The sequence below is a fragment of the Haliotis rubra genome, unplaced genomic scaffold (genome assembly GCF_003918875.1).
Source record: "Haliotis rubra isolate DU_JTF1 unplaced genomic scaffold, ASM391887v1 Scf69, whole genome shotgun sequence".
NCBI lineage: Eukaryota > Metazoa > Mollusca > Gastropoda > Lepetellida > Haliotidae > Haliotis > Haliotis rubra.
In genome coordinates this window covers 1,063,435-1,088,641 of record NW_025767401.1, presented here as the reverse complement: position 1 = coordinate 1,088,641, position 25,207 = coordinate 1,063,435, and the positions used below count along the sequence as shown (strand labels likewise).

At 38.8% G+C, this 25,207-nt stretch overlaps 2 protein-coding genes across 2 annotated transcripts in view; both read right to left on the bottom strand.

Moving 5' to 3' along the window:
• The window catches only part of LOC124258275, a 30,359-nt gene extending 9,268 nt beyond the window's left edge, over positions 1-21,091 (bottom strand). Inside the window, exons 1-16 of the mRNA XM_046692342.1 lie at positions 20,914-21,091; positions 20,641-20,709; positions 20,360-20,423; positions 20,172-20,260; positions 13,146-13,310; positions 12,325-12,363; positions 12,034-12,167; positions 11,665-11,758; positions 10,970-11,007; positions 10,672-10,796; positions 10,297-10,435; positions 9,426-9,457; positions 8,077-8,251; positions 7,512-7,683; positions 3,659-3,804; positions 49-124 (exon numbers count right to left, since the gene is read on the bottom strand). Coding sequence (XP_046548298.1) covers positions 49-124; positions 3,659-3,804; positions 7,512-7,683; positions 8,077-8,251; positions 9,426-9,457; positions 10,297-10,435; positions 10,672-10,796; positions 10,970-11,007; positions 11,665-11,758; positions 12,034-12,167; positions 12,325-12,363; positions 13,146-13,310; positions 20,172-20,260; positions 20,360-20,423; positions 20,641-20,709; positions 20,914-21,045 — 1,689 coding nt within the window. The 5' untranslated portion in view covers positions 21,046-21,091. The remainder of the gene's footprint in view (positions 1-48; positions 125-3,658; positions 3,805-7,511; positions 7,684-8,076; positions 8,252-9,425; positions 9,458-10,296; positions 10,436-10,671; positions 10,797-10,969; positions 11,008-11,664; positions 11,759-12,033; positions 12,168-12,324; positions 12,364-13,145; positions 13,311-20,171; positions 20,261-20,359; positions 20,424-20,640; positions 20,710-20,913) is intronic.
• Positions 3,439-10,382, bottom strand: LOC124258362 (galactocerebrosidase-like). The gene is made up of 8 exons (XM_046692453.1): positions 10,297-10,382; positions 10,041-10,106; positions 9,368-9,457; positions 8,930-9,071; positions 8,077-8,251; positions 7,512-7,683; positions 5,543-5,616; positions 3,439-3,804 (listed from the first exon to the last, which is right to left on the bottom strand). Exons 1-7 carry the CDS (start codon positions 10,297-10,299, stop codon positions 5,611-5,613), a joined length of 654 nt encoding a protein of 217 aa, XP_046548409.1. The 5' UTR covers positions 10,300-10,382; the 3' UTR covers positions 3,439-3,804; positions 5,543-5,610.
• Positions 21,092-25,207: the final 4,116 nt, after the last annotated feature.

The window sequence follows — 25,207 nt, the reverse complement described above, 5'->3', positions numbered from 1 at the left end:
ATGAATGAACATTCTGTAAGAAAAACAAACCGTTATAAACCTACTTACTCCTCTACCACTGATTGCTCCGATCCCGTCAAACCGTCTTCCTAATCCACCATCGTCCCCGAACACGTATGTCAGTCTGTCAGAACACAGACAACCTGCACTCCAAAATACAACAGCATGGTCCTTGCCACAACGTCCATATTACCACCAACTGAACAACTCAACTCCCGAGAACACTTAATTAACTAAAATATATGTAGAGAGCTCATGAAGAACAGGATATATCCGAGTAGATCAAGGAAAATAGCTGATCAAATGTTTTCAGATACTTGGAGGATGATTATGGCAAGCACATGTAATAAGTATCAATACATAGTTGAAGTAATTTGAAGCAATTTTAGAACTAATTGGCTAGACAGGTGTTTACACGGTCAAGTACGAATTAGGACAATACTTGTGACGTCAACTGAGAACGACGACCCGTTGACTTGGCCAGTGGGAGAGGTCACCGCGTTATCTTGTATAAGGCCATATATAAAAATATACTTCTTTCTCATTACCCCCCGACCGAAAAATTCGACCCGATTCTTAGAATATTTTTAATGTTTTACACTAGAGAAAATGCAACTTTGACTCTCAACGTTCATGAATTTTTCACACTTCTAGATTTTGATTTTCTTTCGGAGAAAACGTGTAAATTTTCAAAGGAATCAATTTTTTTTTACATAAACCACTACTACTGCTAACAAAAAATAAAATATAACGTAAATCTGCCTATGTTTGTAAAAACAAATGTGATGAGAAACAAAATGTGTTTCTTATGTGGCCTAACCAAGGTTAAATCACTTTATCCCGTGACATTGGTGCAAGATCCTACATGTTATCTTTAACATTTTATGCAATGTTTGTACTTCTAGACACAGATCCGCATTTGAAAGAATGATGATTCCGATTTCACTTTTTGATAGTAATTTTGAGAACGAGTGATGTGTAAATGTTCTTATCATACTACGTCGCTGGTAGCCTGTAAATATTTTAAGACCAGATAAACCCGTGACTGATAGCAACACCCTCACCGGGCGATAACACCAAGAATGGCCTGACCCCATTTTACAAAGGAATAACCTGTAACTACATCCTTTCACATGGACTAACGACAATTAAAAACCCCAACAACTGAATTTTATACGGGCCCTTTTACAAACCACAAGATCCCCATTTGAGAGGTTCTTATGTAAAGGATTCAATCCGAGGAGTGAGTGAGTTTAGTTTTACTCCGCACTCAGCAATATTCCAGCTATATGGCGGCGGTCTGTAAATAATCGAATCTGGACAAGACAATCCAGTGATCAACAGCATGAGCATCGATCTGCGCAATTGGGAACCGATGACATGTGGCAACCAAATCAGCAAGCCTGACCACCCGATTCCGTTAGTCGCCTCTTACGATAGCCATTGTGGTTACTGAAGATCAATATTCTAACCCGGACCTGACAAGACCTCTGAAAGCGTCACTGACAGGTAGATTCGGACAGTGCCAGGCCGTAAACACTCATGTGTGATCTGGTCATTTAAAAAGATTTTACAACACCCCTGTATCTGATGCACTCTCAAAACATTCATTATCGTAATATCAACATTAATTGACTCCGATATATCTCCCAATGTTTTCAATCGTAAGTTAAAAATGAAGTTCCCCTACTTTAAAGAGTATACGTGTACCTATGTTGTTAAAGATTGTTCCATAAAGGCTCATTTGATGTCAAGGCTAACATGACACGTGAAGGTACATGACAGGCGTTTAATTCAAGGTGAGCGTTAAGTACACATTAAAGTGCTTTCATCCTCAGAAATAGTTATGTAGGTGTAAATCATGTCTATTGGTATTTTAAAGATTTAACGAGCGCTTCAGTTAGGTAAACAAGAAAAAAGTCAGTGTTTTCCCCTGCCGCTAATACTACGCCAAGAAAAATGGTATACCTTAAGCTTGTTTAGAGGTGAAACTACAGGAGTGAGTGAGTTTGGTTTTTCGCCACTTTTAGCAAAATTCCAACAATATCACGGCGGGTGACACCAGAAATGGACTTCACACATTGTACTCATGTGGGTAATTGAACCTGAGTCTTTGGCGTGACGAGCGAACGCTTTAACAACTAGGCTACCCCACCACCCCAAAACTACACGGAACGTACACGATGTCTGGTAATAAAAGTAAGTATTCATGTGGCAAGAATCCAGGCTCCCAAACACAGAAACTGTTATGTGGCAGTGTTATCTGATGCCATCGTGTAGCACTGATTTAAGTGTATGTCATTGTTTCTGTTAAGATTTAGTACAGGGCAGTAGGATGATGGGTATTATTTAGGCTGGGAGACAAGGCCCTTGTGGAAGTTATGGAAGCTTTTTTCTGAAGTATCTAAAGAGAACTACGTCTTGCCTCTGTAATGTCACATTACAACCAACAGTTGTGTGTAAATCTCTGTTCATCTCCATTACTCAACCAAGGCCTAATTTGGAATCTTGATAACTGATGCACTGTTACAGACAGGTGAACACAACCATTGCTCTCTTTACTATTATAATCAATGATTTTATATCATCTGGCCATTGTAATTGCACTGTCATTAGATTCGTACTCTCACTTTATTATGCACTGCCACTGAAATTCCTTTGAAGCGATTTTAAAGACAGTAATTATACAAAAACTATCATTTAAATTATGTTGCATTTCTTTTTTGGTTGTTGGACAGTTTAAGTTGGATTGGTTTCTTGTCAACTTATAGCTTAAAATTAAGAATGATCACATCGCCAGATTTACCATTGTCATTCAGATTCGGTTGTGAGCAGACACATTTATATATGGAATCCTAAGAGGGACATTGTCGGGCAGTAGCACTTTTAATAACAAGTAGAAAGTGTCAAAACTAACCCAAGCGACACAATGCGCCGATTTGGCCATTTGTCGCAATGTCGCACTTTGAATGACATTTTCTATTCTGTAATAAAGCAACAATGCAACTTTTGCACATGCTACCCTTACAGAGACAAGGTGCAGATGGGCACATGTGGGATGGTGTTTCCCATACTCTGCATGTTTCCCATTCTGTCACCAGGAGCAGAAGCAGAGGCAGATTTCGGACAACGGGACATGTCTCGTTAAACACCATGTTTCATCACGTGTTTCACATTAACTATGTGTCACGACACGCCACTGATATTATCTGGAGCCTATCTCAGGTGCTGTTTCTCCGCCGTCAGATTTGTTCACTTCATCTAGCATTATGGTTATTTTTAATCGATTTATCATTTTGGGAGCAACGACAATGACATATTTTGAAAACATACGACATATAACCTAAACCACAATAACTACAACCCGTTATAGTTGTACAAAATACAATTACCTAAAGTGTTTCTACATAGGCATTAGACAGATCACAAAGAAAGATGTTATCATTGCACCAGAAATCCATTCTGTCTCATAATGAAGGAATGGAAATCATGTTTATTCATTTCTAAGGGCGACATGACAGCATTATATTGTTAACAAAATACGATTTGTCCATGGGCATAATGTTCATTCAATGTAACAGGAAACTGTCTGAAAGTGTGTCACTATGTGGTGTCTTGTTATTCAGATGGTATACATTTATGTATTCATGTGAACTACAGATTAGGTAGTTCTAGCTTCAAGTTGTCAAAGTCTGCATAACCATACGATCCCGATCCTACTGCCACCATGCCATATTTGATATCAGATGGAACAGTAATTTTGAACACCATGTTGCCATTGATGAAACCTGTCGCCTGAGTATCCTGGAATAAGAACAGGATGAGTGAATTTAAAATTTGAACCCAAAAAACTAACTAACCTATATATCTTTAATTGGCATTTAGAAGCTGGTTTTATGAAGAGGAACACTTTTTATGGATGGTCAACTTCTTTATTGCAATAGATAATAATATATTATCATTATGTTTTACAGATTAAAGATAGTATGCAGCAGAGAGGGTTCGGGTGGGTCAGGCTGGTAAGGCTCATCATCAGCTCAGGGCCCTTGCCCCCTCTACACGCAGCCCAGACAGCGAATGGGACTTCTCCCAGGAAACGCTGCCTAGTCGAACCCACCAAGAACTTTCCAGAGAATATGAAGGCTCCCCAACACTGCAGCCTTCTGCATTACCCAGAGTGTCAGAAGGGCTGTACTCCCGGTGGAGAACCCGGGCACTCTCCTGATCTGCGCCAAGAGATCAGGAGGTACCAAACCAAGGGCACCGAGAACAATGGGGAGCCTGGCGACAGTGTACTTGGGATGCAAGCGAGACATTTCAAAGGCGAGGTCCGCATATTTATCATGCTTTTCCTGAATCTTGCCAAATCACATTGGTGTCAAAAGGGACAGAAAATTCAATGATATAAATAAATTTATTGGCTTTTTAAAAAGGACAAGATCAGGTTTGTTGGCTGGAATTCTCCTGAGGCTGTATATGGGCCTATTCCAGAGAAGTTTGAAAGCATCATTTTCCATGACGCCCTGGACATGTTCAGGGTCGTACCATGGGTGGACCTCGGAGCAAAAGCCACAGGCATGGCGGAGACGGTAGTAAAAGCAACGAGCCATGCCATCGATCATGTCGTTTAAGATATGCTGTTTGTGCCAAAGGAGGGCATCCACTGACAAGGTGTTGGACAGTCTCTGTAAATTCATTGCAAAGTCGACATTTCATATTGATATTTTCTTTAAGAATCACATTTAGGCGATTACGAGTGGGAAGTGACTGGTCCTGATCATGAGCAGCAAAAAGGAAGCCCTCAGTTTCACATTTAAGACCAGCCGACTTCATCCAGGCGAAGGAGTCGGTGGGATTGCTATTCTGTTCCACACACTGCATGTACACACGATGCAGTGGTTTCTCAGAGAGCTTCTCCACAAATGACCGACTCTGGGCAGACTTGGTGAAGGACTTCACCTGGTTTACTCCCATCGCTGTACCGTATACAGTATATCGCCATCAACAAAATCAACATCAAATTTCAGATTCTGTCCAACAACCTTGGCACGCTTAAAATAGCCGTTGAATTCCTTGCTTTCATCATGAGTCTTGACATGCATCACCAGAGGGTCATCCGATAAATAAATATGTGCAAAAGTACACAATACAATTCTATCATGTTATTATTGTTATTACTATTCGGGATCGGGTGGCTTGGTTGACACATGTCCTCGGTTCCCAATTGCGCAAATCGATGCTCGTGCTGTTGATCACTGGATTGTCTGGTCCAGATTCGATTATTTACAGACCGCCACCATATAGGTGGAATATTGCTGAGTGTGGCGTAAAACAAAACTCACTCACTCACTATTATTTTTATTAGTATTGGTTTGACATGGTCAGAAAACTAATGTTTCTTTTAAAGTTAACGCATTCGAAACAATTAAAACCATTGGATAATCTAAAATGTATGAATTGTATTTTCCCGTGTTATAACAATTTTGATTTTACTAACTTTACCAAGAGCACAGGTATTTAACTGGAAAAAAAATACCAGTACCCTAACAGTAAGTGACAGTGTGTTCCAGTCCAGGTCCACAAGCATCTTTCCGGCTGCTAGGACAGTTTTCAGGTCTAAAACACGTGATAGCAAAATGTATGATTAACTTAATTCAATATACGACATTTACAAGTCTCGTTTAATATGTATTGGGCCCCGTAAGTAGGTCACGGCACTTCGCGAGACCCTATTACTTCTGGTGACAAACAACGTTTCATACCTTTTCGAAAGGTCTTATGGTTGTCAGTTGACAGTAAAGAACCGATAATCCTAGCAGGATTAACGCATTTCTGATCTAACCATCCCCAAATTAACCAACTATTACTACTGTCAACAGCTGTGACAACCAAGCATTGTTGTACACTTGGTCCGGTCTAGTAAAGTCATATTTGGCTGTCGCGAAATTTGGAACCAGAACTGGTTCTTGAATATACGCTTGTCATCGGAAATCTGGTACCGGAAGTAACCTGGGCCCCGTCACGCATATCGCAAGTTGGCTTGGGCAAACGGAGCCGGGAACCAGCTTAGTACCGGAAGTAACGCCTCGTGAGACTTACAGGCCCTATTTTATATGTGTGAAGAGTGTAATTAATATTATAATAGAGCATTAATAGTGGATGAGTGGGTTGACTTCATTTACATCATTACCGCCATATTGCTGGAATAATGCTGAGTGCTACGTTAAACAACAATTCAACCAACTGAGAGCGGTCAGTTTCATACACTGATACATGTTTAAAGTTTTAGAAAGGGAAAATCTGTCCACACGACTGAATGCCAAGAGACCTAAGTATGACTTTTCACGTTTTCAAAACGTCAATATTCCACGGGCTTCTGACATTGTTTTCGACATGCTACAGCTTTTGAGGTACATCTGAGTATTTTCTCTTCAGAGATTTTGAATACTCGTAGCAGCGATGTATGTTCTTGCCGAGTTTGAAACTCATCTTATGACCAACAACTGAAGTACACGTATTTGAAGCAAAATATCATAATAAATACCGGTCTGTATATCAATAGAACCGCACATTAATGGAAAATAATGATAATAATAATAAGGCCATTTCTATAGCGCTGAACTCCACGCCGCATGGGCATGCTCTACACGCCTACAGCACAATGGACATTATTACTCAGGATAACCCAAACTGCATGTGAGGCGTTAGAATAGTATAATAGTCATATGACTTATCCCACCGTGTATCCATTTTCTGCTGGGCGAACAAGGCAAATTTGAACAAACTGACTTGCCTAAGGTGAAACCGCATGTGTCACGTATGCTTCGTTGTTGGGCAGGACAGAAGTCCTAGAAACTCTCACGGGTCAAGCTGCTAAACACAGTCACTCATCACAGGACTCTCCATGGACCAACGTTACTTAATTCCACCTGACTTGTGACCTAGGCTCTATGCACAAGACCACACATCACTAACATATGTACACGTATAGGAACCGAATCTTGAAACACCATCACGATGTATTTGCACATTATGGCAATGTTGTGAGTGCGGTATATCTCGAATCGTGAATCTATCAGGAAAACACAATCTGGCAGTCCGAAAGGGAAAAGTCAGTATCAAAATCGTTTCAGGGAGCAGCCTAAGATACGGCTACCTGTTTGCAATTTCTGAACAAACCGACCATAACTTGTGTTAAAGAATGGAGTAATATCAATATTATACTACCACTGATGAAGACCTACAAAACTAAGCAACCTGGAAAATGTACTGTTATATTTCGGGGTGTCAACTTGATGTGGGAAGAGAGTCAAAAGCGATGGATGTTGAAAAGTTAACATGGTTTCGTACTAATGGGACACATCTCTGTCCAGCAATATTTCAACCACGGAGCCCCAAGTACCACGACACACGACACTCAGTAGATATTACCGATGAAACTGTACATAGGACTAATCCGTAGCCAACTGTCATGTCTGGACAATGAAAACAATATCTCGGTGTTAACATACCAAATCCAGTAGTGACCATGAATATGTTGCTCTGGGGAAAATGAAGAAGAAGACACCCTTTGTCTCTGTCAACCAGCATCCTCCTTGGTCCAGACGAGCGGCGATGAAGGCTCCCTTAGAAGCATTCGCACCGGATTGCACTTTAATGTCACAGTCAAGGACGACATCGCCCCTAAAACAGGAACACTGGACGATGAAGAATGATTTACCGAAATCAACATTCAAAGGAGAGAACTTAATCAATGATGTCTTCATTTAGAGACAGGCAATGATAGAGATATGGACTAAATACACTCATCAGAGGAAATATATGAAATAGATATGGTAATACAAATAATTTATTGGCCATTTAATCAGGCATTCTAAAGGCGTACCTTTAAACTGTTTGCAGAATGAAACATTCAAAGGAGGGAACTAAAGCATTGATGTCTTCATTTAAACTGCCGCAGCCACATAGCTGGAATATTGCTGAGTGCGGCGTAAAACTAAACTCACTCACTCATTTAAACTGATGTAACACTTTGGACAAACTATACTTTGTAGGATGCCAATGAAAAATAATTACGAGCCAGTCTGAATAACGGCCACGCCCATCTCAACATAATCTGCTTGACACCAGGTCACAGGTCGCTGCAAGGTCATCTGTCGCATGACCTTTCCACGAGTGCCTCCGACGTCCATGACCTCAAATGACCCAGTCTGTGGGGCCAGGACGTAGGGCTCTTCACCCACCTCATACTCTGAAATATTAAAAATATATTTCAGTTTATAAAGTTTTCCTTATTCACCATGCTGTTTCAGTATTCGAAAATTAAATGAAGACCTATCCACACATACGTCTTGTCTTTATTGATACAATTACGGATATAAATTGAAACTGCACTCTTGAGAACGTCTAGTGGTCTGTGTTCAGGTAATGTTCAGGTTAAATGGTCAGGTTAAATGTTCAGGTTATATGTTCCATCTGTATTCAGGTAATATGACATTTAAGACAGACATGTAAAAACAATATTTACAAAGAAAACCACCCTTTGGTTCGACTGCGCCAATTACCTTTTGACCAAATTCACACCTGGACATACAAACACTTGGTCAAATCACTCACTGTATCAACAGTATTACTTCTGCGACTACTGTATGGTAACTCTGTTTCTGACATACCCATAAAACCTTATTCCAAGTATAATAACATTAAACTATACCTTAAGGTGGATTTACAGCAAATTCATCAAACCTTGTTTATTGACGTATCGGTAGGTACTGAAGTTCCCAACGCAAAGTGATACTTACAAGCTTCTTTCAGTTCCTTATCCAAATGACAAATATTTAACATGCCTTTAACGTTAAATGTTCCATATGTCATGAAACCGGTACCGATCCACGAATGCAGTGTTACTCAATATTAACAGTATGTTTACGTTCAAAGTCCTCCGCATATGACAGTGGAAAAGGGACGGAAGCTGGGGGTTTCGGGGGTTCCCCTTTATGTCCGGTCGTCAACGTCGTCAAGGTGAAGGTAGTTTCCGGGTAGATCGTCAGATTGAAGATTCCATTTGCAACCTGTTTATATGGTTAAATTTCAGTTGTATGATATTGAATAGATAAATACCTTCCGTCAAACATAATCAAAATTGTCATTTTCAGAATGGATAGGATACATCCTTTAATAATGAACATGAAGATATGGGTTCTTCCAGCTACTATTTCAGTTATTTAACATGGATCCTTGAGAAGAAAAGCTAACATTGCCGCAAAACTGAAAAAGTTAAATGTGAAAATGAAACTGGAGCGGCAGAAAATTAACTCGTTACTTCACATAGTTCTTCACTAACCAAAGTGAAATATGTATTAATTACCTTAACAGGAAATTGTTTTAAGAAATTCTGATAATCGCCTGGAGTAGAGGAGATGTACGTTTTCCAACTGTTGAGCTGGGTGATACTTGCCTGTGAACAGACATAATGGTCATCTTGATCATCGATACACAAACACTGTATACTAAGTGCTGGTAACAATCACAAAGTGAGCGTTTCTTTGAGATTTGGATGTAACCAGTAGAGGTGTGTGCTAACACAACAAATTACAAAAAAAAAACAAAACAAAAATCCCAAAAAAACAACCCCGCCCAAAACAACCAAAACAATTACAAACCCCCCACCCCCACCCCCCATACACACCATGATAAAAAAAAAATCAATAAAACAGAAGAAGTATTTTTTTTGGTCATTTGTTGCTAATGCTTTCAAAGAATGAAGTCATACTGCATCACACTGCATCAGACCTGAATTAACGCGTTTATTGACATGTGTCGCCTGTCTAGACATGACAAGCAGATAATTCAGGAAGTAACGGCTGAAGAGAAGGTAGATAAAACCAAGACGATCTAGATAATGGTTTAGTGTTTACATGCATGTGAGATAGTTTTGGATCTTGTAAGCACTCACAGGGGGTATAAACTGTATACCCTCATATGAAAACATGCGCCAGTTCTTTTTAAAAAGGGTTTTCACAGGTTCCACTAAGACTTACAAAAGTCCCTTTGATTTGAAATGTGATGTTCTCCATCTCTATATCCGCAGGGCCGTCATCTTGATGCTGCAATAATGAAATACCTTGTAAACCTTATAATTGAACTACAAACACAAGACCTATCCAAGGTCGCTTGGAAGAATCAAAACCTAAAATATCAAAATACAAAGGATGTCAGATTTGAGAAAGAGGTTTTCATAAACTTTCTGTACAAGAAAATATGTGATTCTGATTTACTTTGATTATACGGCCTCACCATTTTCTCAATGATGATTGTAAGGTCCTTTTGTCCGGACTGATCAGAGAGACATAGCTGCCTCCTTTAACCAGCTTCCCCACCCCGTACCCGTGCTTCAGGTAGGTCCACCCGGGCTTGGTAAACTGGCCAGTATGAGCTGCAACATTTGTGATTCTGACGTCATAAACTGTTAAAAATGGTTTACATCGCAATCAATTCGGTGCTTGGAATATCCAATAGGAAACAATTCATGAACAGTTCAGTTCGTGCACTGAGACCCAGTCTCCCAGTTTCATCGGTATAACTGACCCCTGTTAAGTGTTATCATGAACTCGACGATAATATATATAAGAACCCAACTAACATTGATTGGCTGTTGACATCAATACTGACCTGCAAGCCATAGGAAATCAAAGGTCTCATAATGTCCACTCCAAGGTTCATTGGCCAGTATAAGTGCCGACGGGAAGTGAGGCAGGAAGGAGTACCAGCTACACAGAGCCGCCCACACGATGGTGCTAGGTTTCCAAAGAAATAAAGGGAGCTTAGGGTAACATACATATCACTTGATAGTCTCGCAATGAAGAAACGAAACCGTATTCTGTATTCAGTGTTCGCAAAGATGCCTTTTAATTGAAACTATTGCCAACGGATTGTGTAACAGTTGTAAATTGGGCATTATATGGCTTACCTTGTGATGTTCCCGTTTACATAGTCTCGATTCCAGTTCTGAAACGAAGAATTGACCAACGATCTACCTGTTTCCATTATATTCCCTTCAGAGAAATATCAACAAGGAACTATATGTGTTTGCCCTTAAGAACCATAACATACGCAATCAATTTGGAAAGTAGATATGTCTTACAACGTGTATCCAGTAATCAGCTTTGTAAAGAAACAGCTGCCAAGAGCGTAGTCGTACATAAAGTGTCATTTTTGTTATATGAGGTATTGTTCCTCATGAGGTATTGTTCCTCATGATAACAACGATAACAACGCCATAAGACAATTGTTTCTATATATGTTTCAAATTTACAAAATATCAACCTCGATATATAGAATCAGATATTCACTTTTATAGTGCGCATGGATAAAAGATCTGAATCAGATAGGTAGTGGTTGAATGTTGTTCAATGCCACATGTATCAAACTGTCAGCAGACATGTCTGGATAGAAGCAATGTTTGAAAGCATGAGCATCGATCAATGCCAGCATGACAGCCAGTAATGTTACAATGTACATTAAAAGGCCTCCCCGACAGGCATTGGGTACTGGGACCAATGCTGCCCGATGCGTGAAAATGGAGAGGCTTCAAAATGATACATTCCGTGACAGATTGTTCGTTGTCATATCACAGTGGAACATAACTGTAAGACATGTACTTACAGCGGGGCCTTTTTCAGATGTATCCTCCGATGCCCACAGAGGTTTGCCCAACTTTTGAGCCAGGGAAGAACTGTTAGTGTGAGGATAGTGTACTCTGAAATAACATAAACGTTAAACCACTCATAACCAATGTATACCTCCTTTAATTCAACATTCATGGTTGTGGTTTGAGGGGTCAGGGTAGACTGTTGGAAAAGAATCAGTTTTTACACTTCACGAACTACGAAATGCAACAAATGATTATCCTTAAAACCTTTTCTATTCAAGCAGCAAATTATAAGTGGTTTCGCTCTTGGGCTATTCAAGGTAAGAATGTAATGTTTGTCTGTTGATTATAAAACAGTTGAAGAAACCAATGTCAACATATACCCCATAGCATAGATGGCTTTGTCAAGTTCAGGGTCATTCAAAATAGCAGTTGCAAAGTCGTCCCATTGGAAGTAATCTGCAGCTACGATGAGCGTGTCTTGGAGGCCATTGCTGTCCAGGACTTTCCTTAAAGTCTGAAAGGAGAACTCAGTAAGAGATTCAAGGGGCTACATTGTCGTGGCTCTTTTCAGTATGAACATGCATTTGACAATAGAGATATTGCTTTACGCCAAAGGGAAGTTTTCAATGTTCAACCGTTTTAGGTAAATACAAAGTTGTAAATAGAGTCACCTTGATATATGTCGTGTTGTACAATCTTTCATTCCAACACTGAAAAACGTAAATATCTATATGTTAGGTATATGAGAAATATATAATTAGAAGTACTTATCAACTGTTGCAATGCCATAATGCTCAATTTTAAAAACACAACATTTAATGAAACATCGATATATAGTCATTATTGTATATTGTATAGCACTGTAATAATAATGTAATAATGTAATGTAATAATTTCACTGAGACATATCTCATTAAGATAGACAAGGAACATAATAAGTTTCATAATGATGACACTTCGTTCAAATGCCGAATGATGCCTGATGGGGAGTAGTTGGATCAGATATACACCCGCCATAATGCACAAGATTGATAGCTTTGGATCATTCAAAACAAAAAGAGCATTGCCTCCAGATTCCATTATACATATGTTGATGGTCCTTACAGTTGGTTTGTAAGTTACACTATAGTAGCTAAACAGTAACTGTTCAGGTAGTACTAAATCACAAGGGGGTGAGGACTGTTCATACAAAGCCGGAAGTTGAGGCATTGCTATGTAAAGCATAGTATTTTAATTCGTCTCGATGGCGCCAAGTGATATAATCATTAAATTTTCATTGAGTACAACAGTTATGGACCGTCGCTGCATGAAGTAAATTCCATCTATATGAAAATATCACATTAAAAGGGTTTAAATCATGCTCCATGCGCTCGGGTAAAATGACACAAAAACAGTAATTGCCATACATAAAATGGCTAAACGGGAGTGAACGTGGATGGAATGCTACAGAGACACAGTCAGGGCAAACAAGAAAACATGACATTCACGATACCCCAACGTAATCTATTGTCAGGTTGTGGAGCTTCTTGGCACCAATGACCCAATTGGCCACATACTGCGCTGTACGTTCTGGCTGACCATACACGCTGTTGATAGGGTCTTCTAGCCAGCCGGGAAACCCCCACGGGAGTCCGTACAGCTTGATGTCAGGGTTACGCTGAAATGATATATACATGCATTTTAACTGAGGAATTACACATCACAGTTGACGTTATCTCATGTTTGATTTTCAGTAGATTATGTCTTTATTTAGAGTTGAATGAAGAAAAATGAAATACATTGGTATTTAATCAGCACACAAAACAGTTGCACGTGCTTTTGTATTGTAGGATGTGATTTAATTTAAAATTTGAAAAATAATAAATAATTCATTGCAACTGCTACAGCGTATCTTTGACATCTTATCTTTGAAAATGTATATTATTTATTAATTTCTTGCCCAAATTGTCATGAAAACAATTTAGGTTTACACAAACTTGCCACAGTCAGCTTACTGATTACAAACTGCTGCAGGTCCTGAGTGATGATTAGAGGAGAATACTAGACAACTGCAATAATTGCTGGGTGAAGGATAAAGTCATCTGAAACATGTACCCCAAGTGTTATTTAAAAAAATATGCTTTATTATGTTTTAATCGCGAAAAGAGTTTCTGTTATCTGAGCTTCGGACATTACGCATATTCCGCTGAAATCACGTGACCTTTCCGCTCGTGACGTCATATTTGACTAGAGTCCGCCATATTGCCAAAGAACAAGCGCTACAGTAGTGCAAATCATGTTGTTTCGGTCGTTTTTGTAAATGGTACGATGGTGTATTCCGTTGTCTGGGGTCTGGGGATGCACGGAATCCTCGAACAATGGAAAGAGCCACAATTTCTTCCGTTTTCCAAGTAAGGAGACCGATTTAGGCAGGAGAAATGTTCCGACCATTCCGAGGGTGTGAAAAATCATGGGGTATGAAAATCCAAAAGCTAGGGTGAAGAAGGAAGAAATACCCACGAGATTCATTTATACTCCATCTTTCCCTGTTACAACTGTCAGTGGTATTTTGAACATAAATTAAATCAAGTCCTATTGCCAGTCGAATTGCCCCAGCTACATAATGCCCCAGCTAATATGGTCAAATTGTCCCAGGGGGGTAGTCAAAATGCCCCAATTTATTTAAAATAATTAAATATAGGCCATAAATGCATAGTTTTTTGTCAACTTTGATATTATGTTCTACATATATACGTATATACATAGTTATGAGTTTGCTAATGGAACATTTATCAGAAATATTACTTCCTAATAATTTTCATATGAAGAACATAATATCAAAGTGGACAAAAACTATGCATTTACGGCATATATTTAATCATTTTAAATAAATTTGACCAAATTTAAATCAATGACTAAATTTGCTGGGTCATTTTGTAGCTGGGGCAGTCCGACTGGTACCCATGAGATATATATTATCAAAATCAGTAAGAGATTTCACAAGAGCTTGAAAATGTTTCGCTATAACGTTCTGTTCGGTTTGGAGCCCTAAATGCAGCAGTCTACCCGAAACATTGTCGAATACAACGGCAAATCATGTTTCATTGTTTTCCATTTTGTCCAATTACGCACGTCGGCAGACTCGCTATTTGTCAGTAATGTGTGCCGTGAAAGTTATTATATTCTCATTGGCTGACAAGATGTCATTCTAAGGCTATGACCGAGCACCATAACTATTTCCATAACCAAAAGCTAGAGAAACATACTTTGTCCTGACTAGTATTGTAAAATTCACCAGTTTTCGGGGAATAAATTATCTGCGTAGCGTATATTATCTCTGCTAGACCAGGCTGGGATCTTGGATGGAGACTTGAGAACTGGGATCCTGATTCACAATCACATTTCAAAAAATATTTTCTTAGGAACTGGTCATTTATCTATAGGGGCGGGCTTGCTGGTTAGAACTGTATCACATTTTTCTGACAAATAGTATTCTTATTAAATGATATGGTCTATTTTTACAATTATTTTGACAGCAAGCGGTGCCTCCGTTTCGCTTGATTATTCTGCAAAATCGGATCGGATTGATACAGTCTCACATCCTCTATTGTGACTGATACTAGAGATAAGAAGGGCGTTGAATACCTGGACAGCGCTATCTTAGATCTGAAATTTCACTATAATGACACACATACCATCATTTGTGGCGATCTTAATGCCAGGATAAGTTACCTAGCAGATTATATCATTCCTGATAAAGCAGACCTTACTCCAGAGCTATATGGTGTTAACGACATGATTGATACATTCGACACTCCACGCTCATCAAGAGATCCCGAGATAAATAACTATGGCAAGGAACTTATTAATCTATGTTGCATTTATGGGATACACATTCTCAATGGCAGATCAAAGAGTGATCCGCATGGAGCATTTACATGTAATGCAAACAAAGGACATAGTCTAGTTGACTATGCATTATGTTCTACTAATCTATTCAACCCAATTAGCGATTTCAGGGTGTGTACATCAGTAGAATCTGGTCATTTGCCTATTGTTTGTAAGCTAAAGTGTTTCTTCCAGAATACTGACGACTCGGAGCATTATGACACAACTGTGATTAAGAAATACAAGTGTAGACCTTCCCATGCAGACAAGTTTAAAAGTAAACTAAACTCACTGCCGCTTGATGCTTTTCATGAGACTACTATGGATAATCAATCTCTAGGTGCAGAAATGCTGACTGACATTATCCAAAAAACTGCATTTCTTGTGGAATGAACTCGAACTCTATGAGAAGACGGGATAGTCATAAACAGCAATGGTTTGATCAGGACTGTGAAAATTAAAACAAGATAAATATGAACTTTTGGATAGATTCCGCCTGTCTGGGGATTTTTCTTACCTTCAAGAGTTTCATAAAGTTCGAAACAAATTCAGAGAACTTTGTCGTCACAAGAAGGAGGAATATACAATAGCAAAAACCAACTCTATATTATCAGATTTTTCTTTTGGTAAAAGGGTCAAATCTTTTTGGTCTTATGTGAGACACTTTAGTAGCGCTTCATGTAAATCTGTAGCATCAATTGAATATTTTGAAGATGCATTAAATATTCAAGATATTCATATTGATGAAGATTTTTTAGCCTTTACAAAGGATTTCATTGTAAATCATGATGTGCAAGAATCCGTCTGTGGAATCTGTAATGATGATGATATAAATAATATTGTGAATAGGGACATAAGTATTGAACAGGTGGAGTTTGCTCTTGGTAGTTTACGACGTTATAAAAGTCCTGGTCCAGATGGTATTCCACCTGAGATGTTTAGAGTTAACAAAATTGTTTTACAGTCATATTTATGTACTTTGTTTAATGGCGTTTTTAGGTCAGGTAAATTTCCAGATCAGTGGTCACTTACTATTGTATATTTCCATTGCATAAAAAAGGAAGCATTCATGAAGTAAATACTTATCGTGATATCTCTCTTATGGATATCTGTGGCAAAGTTTTTACTTCCATTATGAACAGGCGTTTGAAAGAGGTTGTTGAAGTGTTAGATCTGTACCCTGAGTGTCAAGATGGCTTCCGTAAGGGCTATTCTACGGTCGATAACATTTCTACACTTCAAAGTGTTATACAGAAATATTTGTCAAAAACAGGCGGCAGATTTTATTGTTTATTTGTTGATTTCCGTAAGGCGTTCGATTCAGTTAATAGAGATCTTCTTTGGTTTGTTCTGTTATCTAATAGTGTCCATGGTTCTATGTTCAATATCATTAGAGATATGTATTCAAAGACAAAGGCTAGTGTTAAGCTAAACAATTTGAATTATTCGGAATATTTTGATTCTTTCCGTGGGGCGGTGGGGTAGCCTAATGGGTAAAGCGTTGGCTCGTCACGCCGAAAACCCGGGTTCGAATCCCCACATGGGCACAATGTGTGAATCCCATTTCTGGTGTCCCCCGCCGTGATGTTGCTGGAATATTGCTAAAAGCGGCGTAAAACCAAACTCAGTCAGTCAGTCAGTGATTCTTTCTTTCAGTGGGGTTCGGCAAGGTTGTATTTTAAGTCCTCTTCTATTTGAGTTGTTTGTTAACCAGTTGTATACGGAAATAATTACTTGTGGTGACAGGGGTGTATTTATTGACCCAGAGTTTATGGAATTGTATTTGCTACTGTATGCAGATGATTTATGTTTGTTTGCAGATTCTGCCATTAGTCTTCAGAGGAAGATCAACGTATTACTACAGTTTTGTAAAAAATGTGGCTTGTCTGTAAACTTTGAGAAAACGGAGGTGCTAGATTTTAGAAATGGTGGTAAATTAAGGCGGTATGAATCATGGTACTTTGGTGATCATAAGTTAAACGTTTCTACATATTATAATTATTTGGGTTTATTGTTTTCAAATAGACGTTCATGGTCTAAATTGTTTCAAAATCTGGTAAATAAAGCGGATAACGCCTTGTGCTCAGTTTAGGTTTTCGGTAGGAGACTTAAAAATACTTCTCCAATTATTTTGTTCAAAATCTTTGACGTCCAGATAAAGCCGACAATTTTGTACGCTTCGGAAATATGGGGTTTTCGGAAATGGCATGTTATTGAACAGTTTCACATTAGATTTTGTAAGTATGTGTTGGGCGTTAGTTATATTAAGAAAGAAATAGAAGAAATTATATTTATGTTGATTACGTGTTTATTACGTGTTTTGAAGTATTGGTTCAAACTTTTACGCTTACCAAAGGATAGAAATCCAAAGCAGTGTTATATTATGTTGCATTAGACAAAGTTGGTAGGTAAACGTGGGTATATTTTGTCCGAAATACTTTGTTCAATTATGGTTTTGGTTTTGTGGGGGAAGCTCAAGGAGTTGGCAACGAGGAATAGTTTTTGAAAGATTTTCATGTAAGAGTTGGCGATTGTCAAAAGCAATTCATATTTTCAGAAATGCACAAATGCTCATCGCTTGATGTCTATTCCAGTATCAAAAGTGTATTTTGCATTGAACCATATTTAACTTTACTGAAATCTAAAGATGCGAGGCGTCGAATAACAATGTTACGAATCGGTGCACTTCCAATATATAAACATACTGGTAGATTTGATGTAGTTCCGAGGCACCAAAGACTTTGTAATATTTGTAATGATAATTCTGTAGAAAATGAATTTCATTTCCTATTTGAATGTAAAGTTTATCATGATTTGCGCTGTAAATATTTTAAAGCATTACCATATTACATGGATCAACAATACTTTCTGAACACATTATCTTGTACCAGGTTTTCAACACTAACATATTGTTCTTCTTACATCAAGGAAGCATTGTCATTGCGTTCTTTATACATATGAATCTGATTGGCAAATGCCACTATCTTATAATTACACATGTTTATTTGTATTGTACGTGGGCCTAAGGCCTTGTTACGAAATAAACTTGAATACTGAACATCCATTTCAGAAACGACATAAGGAACATGTTTTACTGCTTCAGAATCCATGGACACTGTTTAGTTGTGAGATACAATCAAAGAGAAAGCCATCAGCAACAGGCACATATGACGTTATGTCACATGATACCCCATCTGCTCATTAACTGTCGGGTGTTTTTTGTGTTTTATTGGATTTTACAAACTTTTTGTTTAATTTTAATCACGGAAGGTGACTTTTAGAATGCCTTTACCCCTATTAAAACAGTTCCTTGAAATCAGACTTGGTATGTGATTGTAAACGTTCATGAAAATCTCATATATTACACAACAATTAAAGCAAAGCAAATTTTAGATTTACATCCAAGTAACGTCTGTCCATTTTGTAGCCAGGGAATGAAACGAAGAGTGCTCCTTTTATGTACTTTGTGCAAACCCTACCTTGCCTATCCATGAAGTAATGTGTACAGTATAGTGAACAGGCTCTCAAGCAAGTACTTTGTGCAAGCCCTACCTTGCCTATCTGAAGTAATGTATACATGATACTGAACAGGCCCTCAAGCAAGTACTTTGTGCAAACCCTACCTTGCCTATCCATGAAGTAATGTGTACAGTATAGTGAACAGGCTCTCAAGCAAGTATTTTGTGCAAACCCTACCTTGTCTATCCATGAAGTAATGTGTACAGTATAGTGAACAGGCTCTCAAGCAAGTACTTTGTGCAAACCCAACCTTGCCTATCCATGAAGTGACGTAATGTGTACATGATACTGAACAGGCTTGCCAAGCAACGTAATGTGTACTTTGTGCAAACCCTACCTTGCCTATCCATGAAGTAATGTGTACAGTATAGTGAACAGGCTCTCAAGCAGGTACTTTGTGCAAACCCTACCTTGCCTACCCATGAAGTAATACGACACAGGTAAGTATTGATATGAGCGTTTATTCAGTTATCTCTCTCATAGGAATAAAACAGATTGTCGATTGCCCATTATTTGTAGTGACCAGTTGGACGATATCGTGAATGTAAATATATTTTATTAGTTCAGGTTGGAACGTTTGTTTCTGAGAGGTTACAGAGATTTATTTAGTTCAAATCGGCAGAAGTTTTAAACATCGGCACAATTTCAGCCACAACATGATTGGAAAAAGTTATATATGTATAGTGTAGTGTATAAATACCTGAAAGTTGACAATACAACAGGTAGGAATGTGATTATAGCCACTGTAAACTAAGGTATACATTCTTCACAGGGAAGGTAACTTGCTTGCCGGGGGAAGCAGGTTCATGACATATTACGCTGATGTAAGAAACTAGAGAATAGAATAGAATCCATGGATACAGAGCGGCAAGTGTGATGGGTTTATAGGATTACGGTCATCGTAGCCCTAAGACCATTTTGTGAATCTTTGCTCAGGACGAGACAAACATATGTTTAATAATCATCTTTGGCCGCTCCATGCCATCAGGCTACCATGAGAGTCATGCAAAAGCGGATACTACTCATCAGATTTATTTAGTGTCACCTCTAAGGGTTAAATATATATACTGGGTGTGACAGGTATCACACAATATCGAGGATGGTATCCTGAGTGCAACCAAGTCCAGCTTACCTTCTTGGCTTCTTTCATCATCCACCATTCATAGCCCCTGTTGTAGTTCTGGTCATCAGGGCTCCTCATGTGTGTAGCCTCCGTGCCCTCTGGGAACAAAACACATGCATATGTACACTTGTTTGGGGTTATTGAGGGCATTTTCATGTATTTGGTTTTACAAATATGTCTCCGTCATAAAGTCTTACCTGAGCTCTGGGCATCACCACCAATCTCAACTTTAAAAATATGAAGTGATGCTCCAAAATTCGGCTGAAACCCAAACATGTTAATTGAAAATTGAGTTATTTTATATCAGATGTTCAACAAAGCTTTATTTCAATATTAAGATAATATCTTTGATAACTTAGCAAGCGAATGATTTTTGGATATTAATTTCCATTCAACGTTATTGAAATACAATACGGGAATATATTTAAGACGTATAACGAAAAAAAGTTATTTCACTAGGTAATTTGTTAATCCTAACGGTAAACAAGAAATCCAGGATTTCATCTCTTTGTTGTTGTGGGTAGCCGACCAAGAGTTTGGATGTAGCCTGAAATTAACAAAACATTCCGATACTGTCAAAATGTAGCATTAGGATACAAACATTGCTCATTCACTGTAGAGTAAATCATTAGTCAAACAGTCAAACAAAAAATAATTAAACATACTGTTCCACTAATCAGGTCTGCATGCAAGCAAAGCCACCAGTCCAACAGTCATTAACCACACAAGGTCACACGTAACACATACTCACCCCTCCTCCGCTGATGGCACCAATACCATCAAATACCCGGCCTAGTCCGGGTGTGTCGTCCACTGGGTAGGTATACTGACCGCTGCATGTGTATACCAGGACTAACAATACTAATGTCCTAAGAACACCCATGTTAGAGCAGTACAGACTACCACGTTGAGCGTCAGACAGGCCCAGTATATATGCCAAGGCCGGCATGTGTGTATTTACGTTGGAGATAACACAATATCATGCCAGATAGCAAGCAATACTGATGCAATCTCTTACGATGTTTGTAATCAGGTCAAATATCATTTATTTACCTTTTCATCTCCTTGTTGATGTTTGAGAGTTACCTTTTTTCCAGTTTAGTCCGAATATGAGAATGCCGCCGGGCTGTTAGAATGGTACACCAATGCACACCATAACCCGGAACCAACAAACCAGATACGTTCACTATAATCACCTAATCAACGTTTTCCAATATGATGCAAAAATACAGAGGGGGCTTAATTGGTTTCTTTGTGTATACTTTAAGAAGTGTTCAAGCACACTGGATGAAATGAAATAAATTTGAGATTCGCACCATGTCTGATGTCATACCTGATTCAGAAAGAAATCTCATGAAGATACTGAGACATACAGAAAATATTTTGCAAATATGATATCGAGCGCCTTTAGTTGTAGACTGGAATCAGTTACGATGGAAATGCTCTCCAAGAGTTGCGTTCGCTCGTCACGTCAAAAAACTCGGGTTGGATTTCCTGTTCTTTTCACAATGTATGCAGTGGAGAATATCGAATAACTTAAGATATATACCACATTTCAGTATTAGCCTCCAAAACATGAGTCGGAGAGATTATTCCCCATCCAGAAATGATTTGGTACAGAACAATAAATGAATCATTGGTAGCATTTAGTAATGTGGGTAATCAGTGTCTTCCACTCGTATTTCCTTGGTAGAATGTTGATAGTCAAGTACCGACTCAGAGTGTCCAGCAGGTGGTACTTCTGTAGGGCATTGATTATGTGAGGTATGAAGCATATCTGTTGATTGCTACGGTTATGAAGATATTGGTAGAGTCTTCTGTGGAGGAGCTTCTTTGATAGCTTGTCAGGGAAGAGTGAACATAGCTTGTGAAAAAACATAAGTTGACGCTTTGAGATCTCTTCTGTAATAGGCATCCAGTTGATCATACTGAGACACATATCTGTTCTTGTCCTTAGTTGGAAGCCTTGTAGAGATGTTGCCATATAGTGCCATGTTGTTGAGAGCTGCCGTATATCCTGCTGAGAGAGATGTGGCCATATAGTGGCATGTTGTTGAGAGCTGCCGTATATCCTGCTGAGAGAGATGTTGCCATATAGTGCCATGTTGTGGAGAGCTGCCGTATATCCCGCTGAGAGAGATGTTGCCATATAGTGCCATGTTTTCGGGAGCTGCCGTATATCCTGCTGAGAGAGCTGTGTCCACAGTTCGCAGCCATACAGCAGACAAGGTACAACTGTCTTACGGACAGTTTCTGCGGATATGAGGGGATTAACACCTTTGAGTTTTAAGCCAATCCCCATTAGAGCATGAAAACACCATTTGGCTTTTCTACAAGCTTCTACATCATCTTCATGTTTAAGGTTTTTGTTCTATTGTAGTCCAAAGTGTTTGGTAGAGGCAGTTGTGGAGACAATATCAGCTGTAAGGCGCCACTTAAAGGTTGAGGAGTAACCAGCTTTGGACCTAAACAATTATATGGCATTTGGAGGGGTTAGGTTCTTACCTCCAGTTCTGTGAATACTTCGACACAATATCCAAGAGAGTCTCTGGTGTGATTGCAAGTAGGGTGATGTCATCAGCCAATGTTTGATTTCCAAGATGAAGATCAACAACATTCACACCACATCTTGATGCCTCAAGTTCGTCAAGAAGTTCATAACTAAAAATGAGATACAAAAGAGTTGACAACACACCGCCTTGTCTTACACCTTGGTGTACAGGGAAGAGACTAGATTGAATGCCATTTACAAAAACTCCATTTTTGAGGTTGGTGTATGTATCGATAAGGATTCTCCAGGATTGCCCTGTAATTCCAAGTTGCTACAGCTTCAGAAACAGGCCATTGTGCCAAACTGTATCAAAAGCTCTTTTATTGTCTAAAAAGTTTGTGTAAATTTTGCTTCCCAATTCAAGATGATGACATATTGATTCCGTTAGGTTGAACTCTGTTGTCATGCATCCGATTCCACTTGATAACCCTGTTGCTGCTGTTTAGGTGTTGTGATGCTGTTTAGCGTGATCCAGGATGTTAGTCTGTTGTGCAAAGGTTTCTCAAAGAGTTTATAAATGACAGGGAGCAGGGTTATTGGACGATACTGTCAGTGACGAGAACAAGATCTAACATCGATTGTGAAGGGACAAAGGCATATGGTAAGGAATCAATATCCTAGAATAACTTAGTTATTATTCTCGAGGAAGCTTTGTAGCAGACATGATCTTCTTCTTTCTGTGACGGAGTTGTGGTCCTGAAGTGGAATGTTCAAATCGCCAAGTAAACGCACTATTCCTTTACTTTCATAGAAATCATATAGGTCTTGAAGTACAGTGTATGTCAATTTCTTGTTTCAAAAATTCGATATCCATAAGAGGAAGTAGGCATATAGACGCCAAACAAATAAAATGTTGGCAGGTCTCGAACTTCAATCTCAATCCCAATTATACGAGAGCTGTGGATGGCATCAATATGTTTCACATATGGGATCAGTGATGACTTAAACAATATAGCAACTCTATCTTTACCACAATAGGAATTTGCAGAGATGTTTCTATCAGATTTGACAAATGATGAGTAACCAGTGTGAATAGTAGTCCATAAAGCTGTCGGAGCACTGTAATTGTTTATGCTCTGATATAAATGCAATGTCTACATTGTTCTGGTCAGCAATTTCACAAAGTGAGAGTGCCGAGAACATTATTCCTCTCACATTCCAAGTTAGAAGACTAAGTGTTGAGGAAAAGTTGAAGTATAATGGATGTTAATAAATTTGATGCAATAGGAAATGTGTTCATGGTTTTCATGTTGGAATAGCCTATATGGCGGCAACTGAGGCACTTAATAGTCCCAGTCTCTAGAATTCCTGTTGTGTGTTTTCTCCTGCTGCTTGCTCATCCACCTGTGACAGTAAACTCCTGTGGGCCAATCCACATCTAGTTCTAATTGCTCTGACTGATGTTTTGGAGTAGTAAGCTTTGCTGATTGTGAAGCACCTTAAAATTTGTATTAGTCTCAGTCCTTTAACAGTGATATTGTGTTGATGGAGAAAATTGAGGATGGCAAGTCTTGTAGATCTGTTGGAGATGTCTCCTGGTAATATCTCGTCCTAATAGTTTCTTAGAAAAGATCATTAGCATTACCTTCCTGTGGAGTCTCTGTTGGGTTGACCTGAGATTTCTGCAGGATATCAATGTCTCTATTTGGGGATTTAATGTGAACAATACGAGTTTTCTCACTTTAATTATCGTTTGTGAGACTGATTCTCAAGTTTGTTCTTGGGGTATTCAACTGTTTTATTTTTCGCAATGTATAACATCAGAATCTTGTAGGAAGGTGATGCCATGATCCTCTTCATGTCTGTGATTTGAATGCACGTGATAGCTGATGATTGACGTCTGGGGAGAAAACCGCATGTTCTTCTGACGTGTGCACCTTCTCTGTCACACCAGTTAGTTGTTCACTGTTAGATTTACAGTTACCTAGCTGCTCGAAACTCAACAGACTCGCATGTGCTCATTGTGTTCCTTCAACGTTTTGTTTTCTGATTGGAGCGTTTGCTGGGCATTGTGTTGGGATCTTTAATTCTCATTCACATGGTCAAGTCTTTGTTTCATTTCTACAAGGTCTGACGGGGTATTCTCTGGACGTGGACACCCCGTGTCGTGTAAAAACAAAGTCCAGAAAAAGAGTCCACTTCGTGCGAATGGGTTATTGAGATAATTAACGCCAGACATTAGACAAAGTTTGGGAATACAAGACTTCGGGCAATACTAAATTGTGAAATTATAAGTAAACGAAAGTATTGTTTTTCACAAATTTAATAAGTAAGACAAACACAATGGCGCTGACGTCCACCGTTCAATCTGTTCCTGTGACCTCGTATTTTTCTTGCAGGTTGGAGTAGTTCATTATTTAACATCGTCAAACCTCAATTTCTCAACTGCGGGGTGGTTGTGTACACTGAGCGGCTTGGTGAGGATGTCGTTGACTGTAGATACATTTGATTTACAGTCCTTGATGGTACATTGCCAAGAACTACAGTCATTTTC

What these genes read in the sequence shown, in the direction of transcription:
- LOC124258362 (XM_046692453.1), bottom strand. An exon ending in TAAAACAATTTCCTGTTAAG is followed by an intron (nt 9,072 to 9,367) that starts GTAATTAATACA and finishes CCATATAAACAG; the next exon opens with GTTGCAAATGGAATCTTCAA. An exon ending in ATATGCGGAGGACTTTGAAC is followed by an intron (nt 8,252 to 8,929) that starts GTAAACATACTG and finishes TTAATATTTCAG; the next exon opens with AGTATGAGGTGGGTGAAGAG.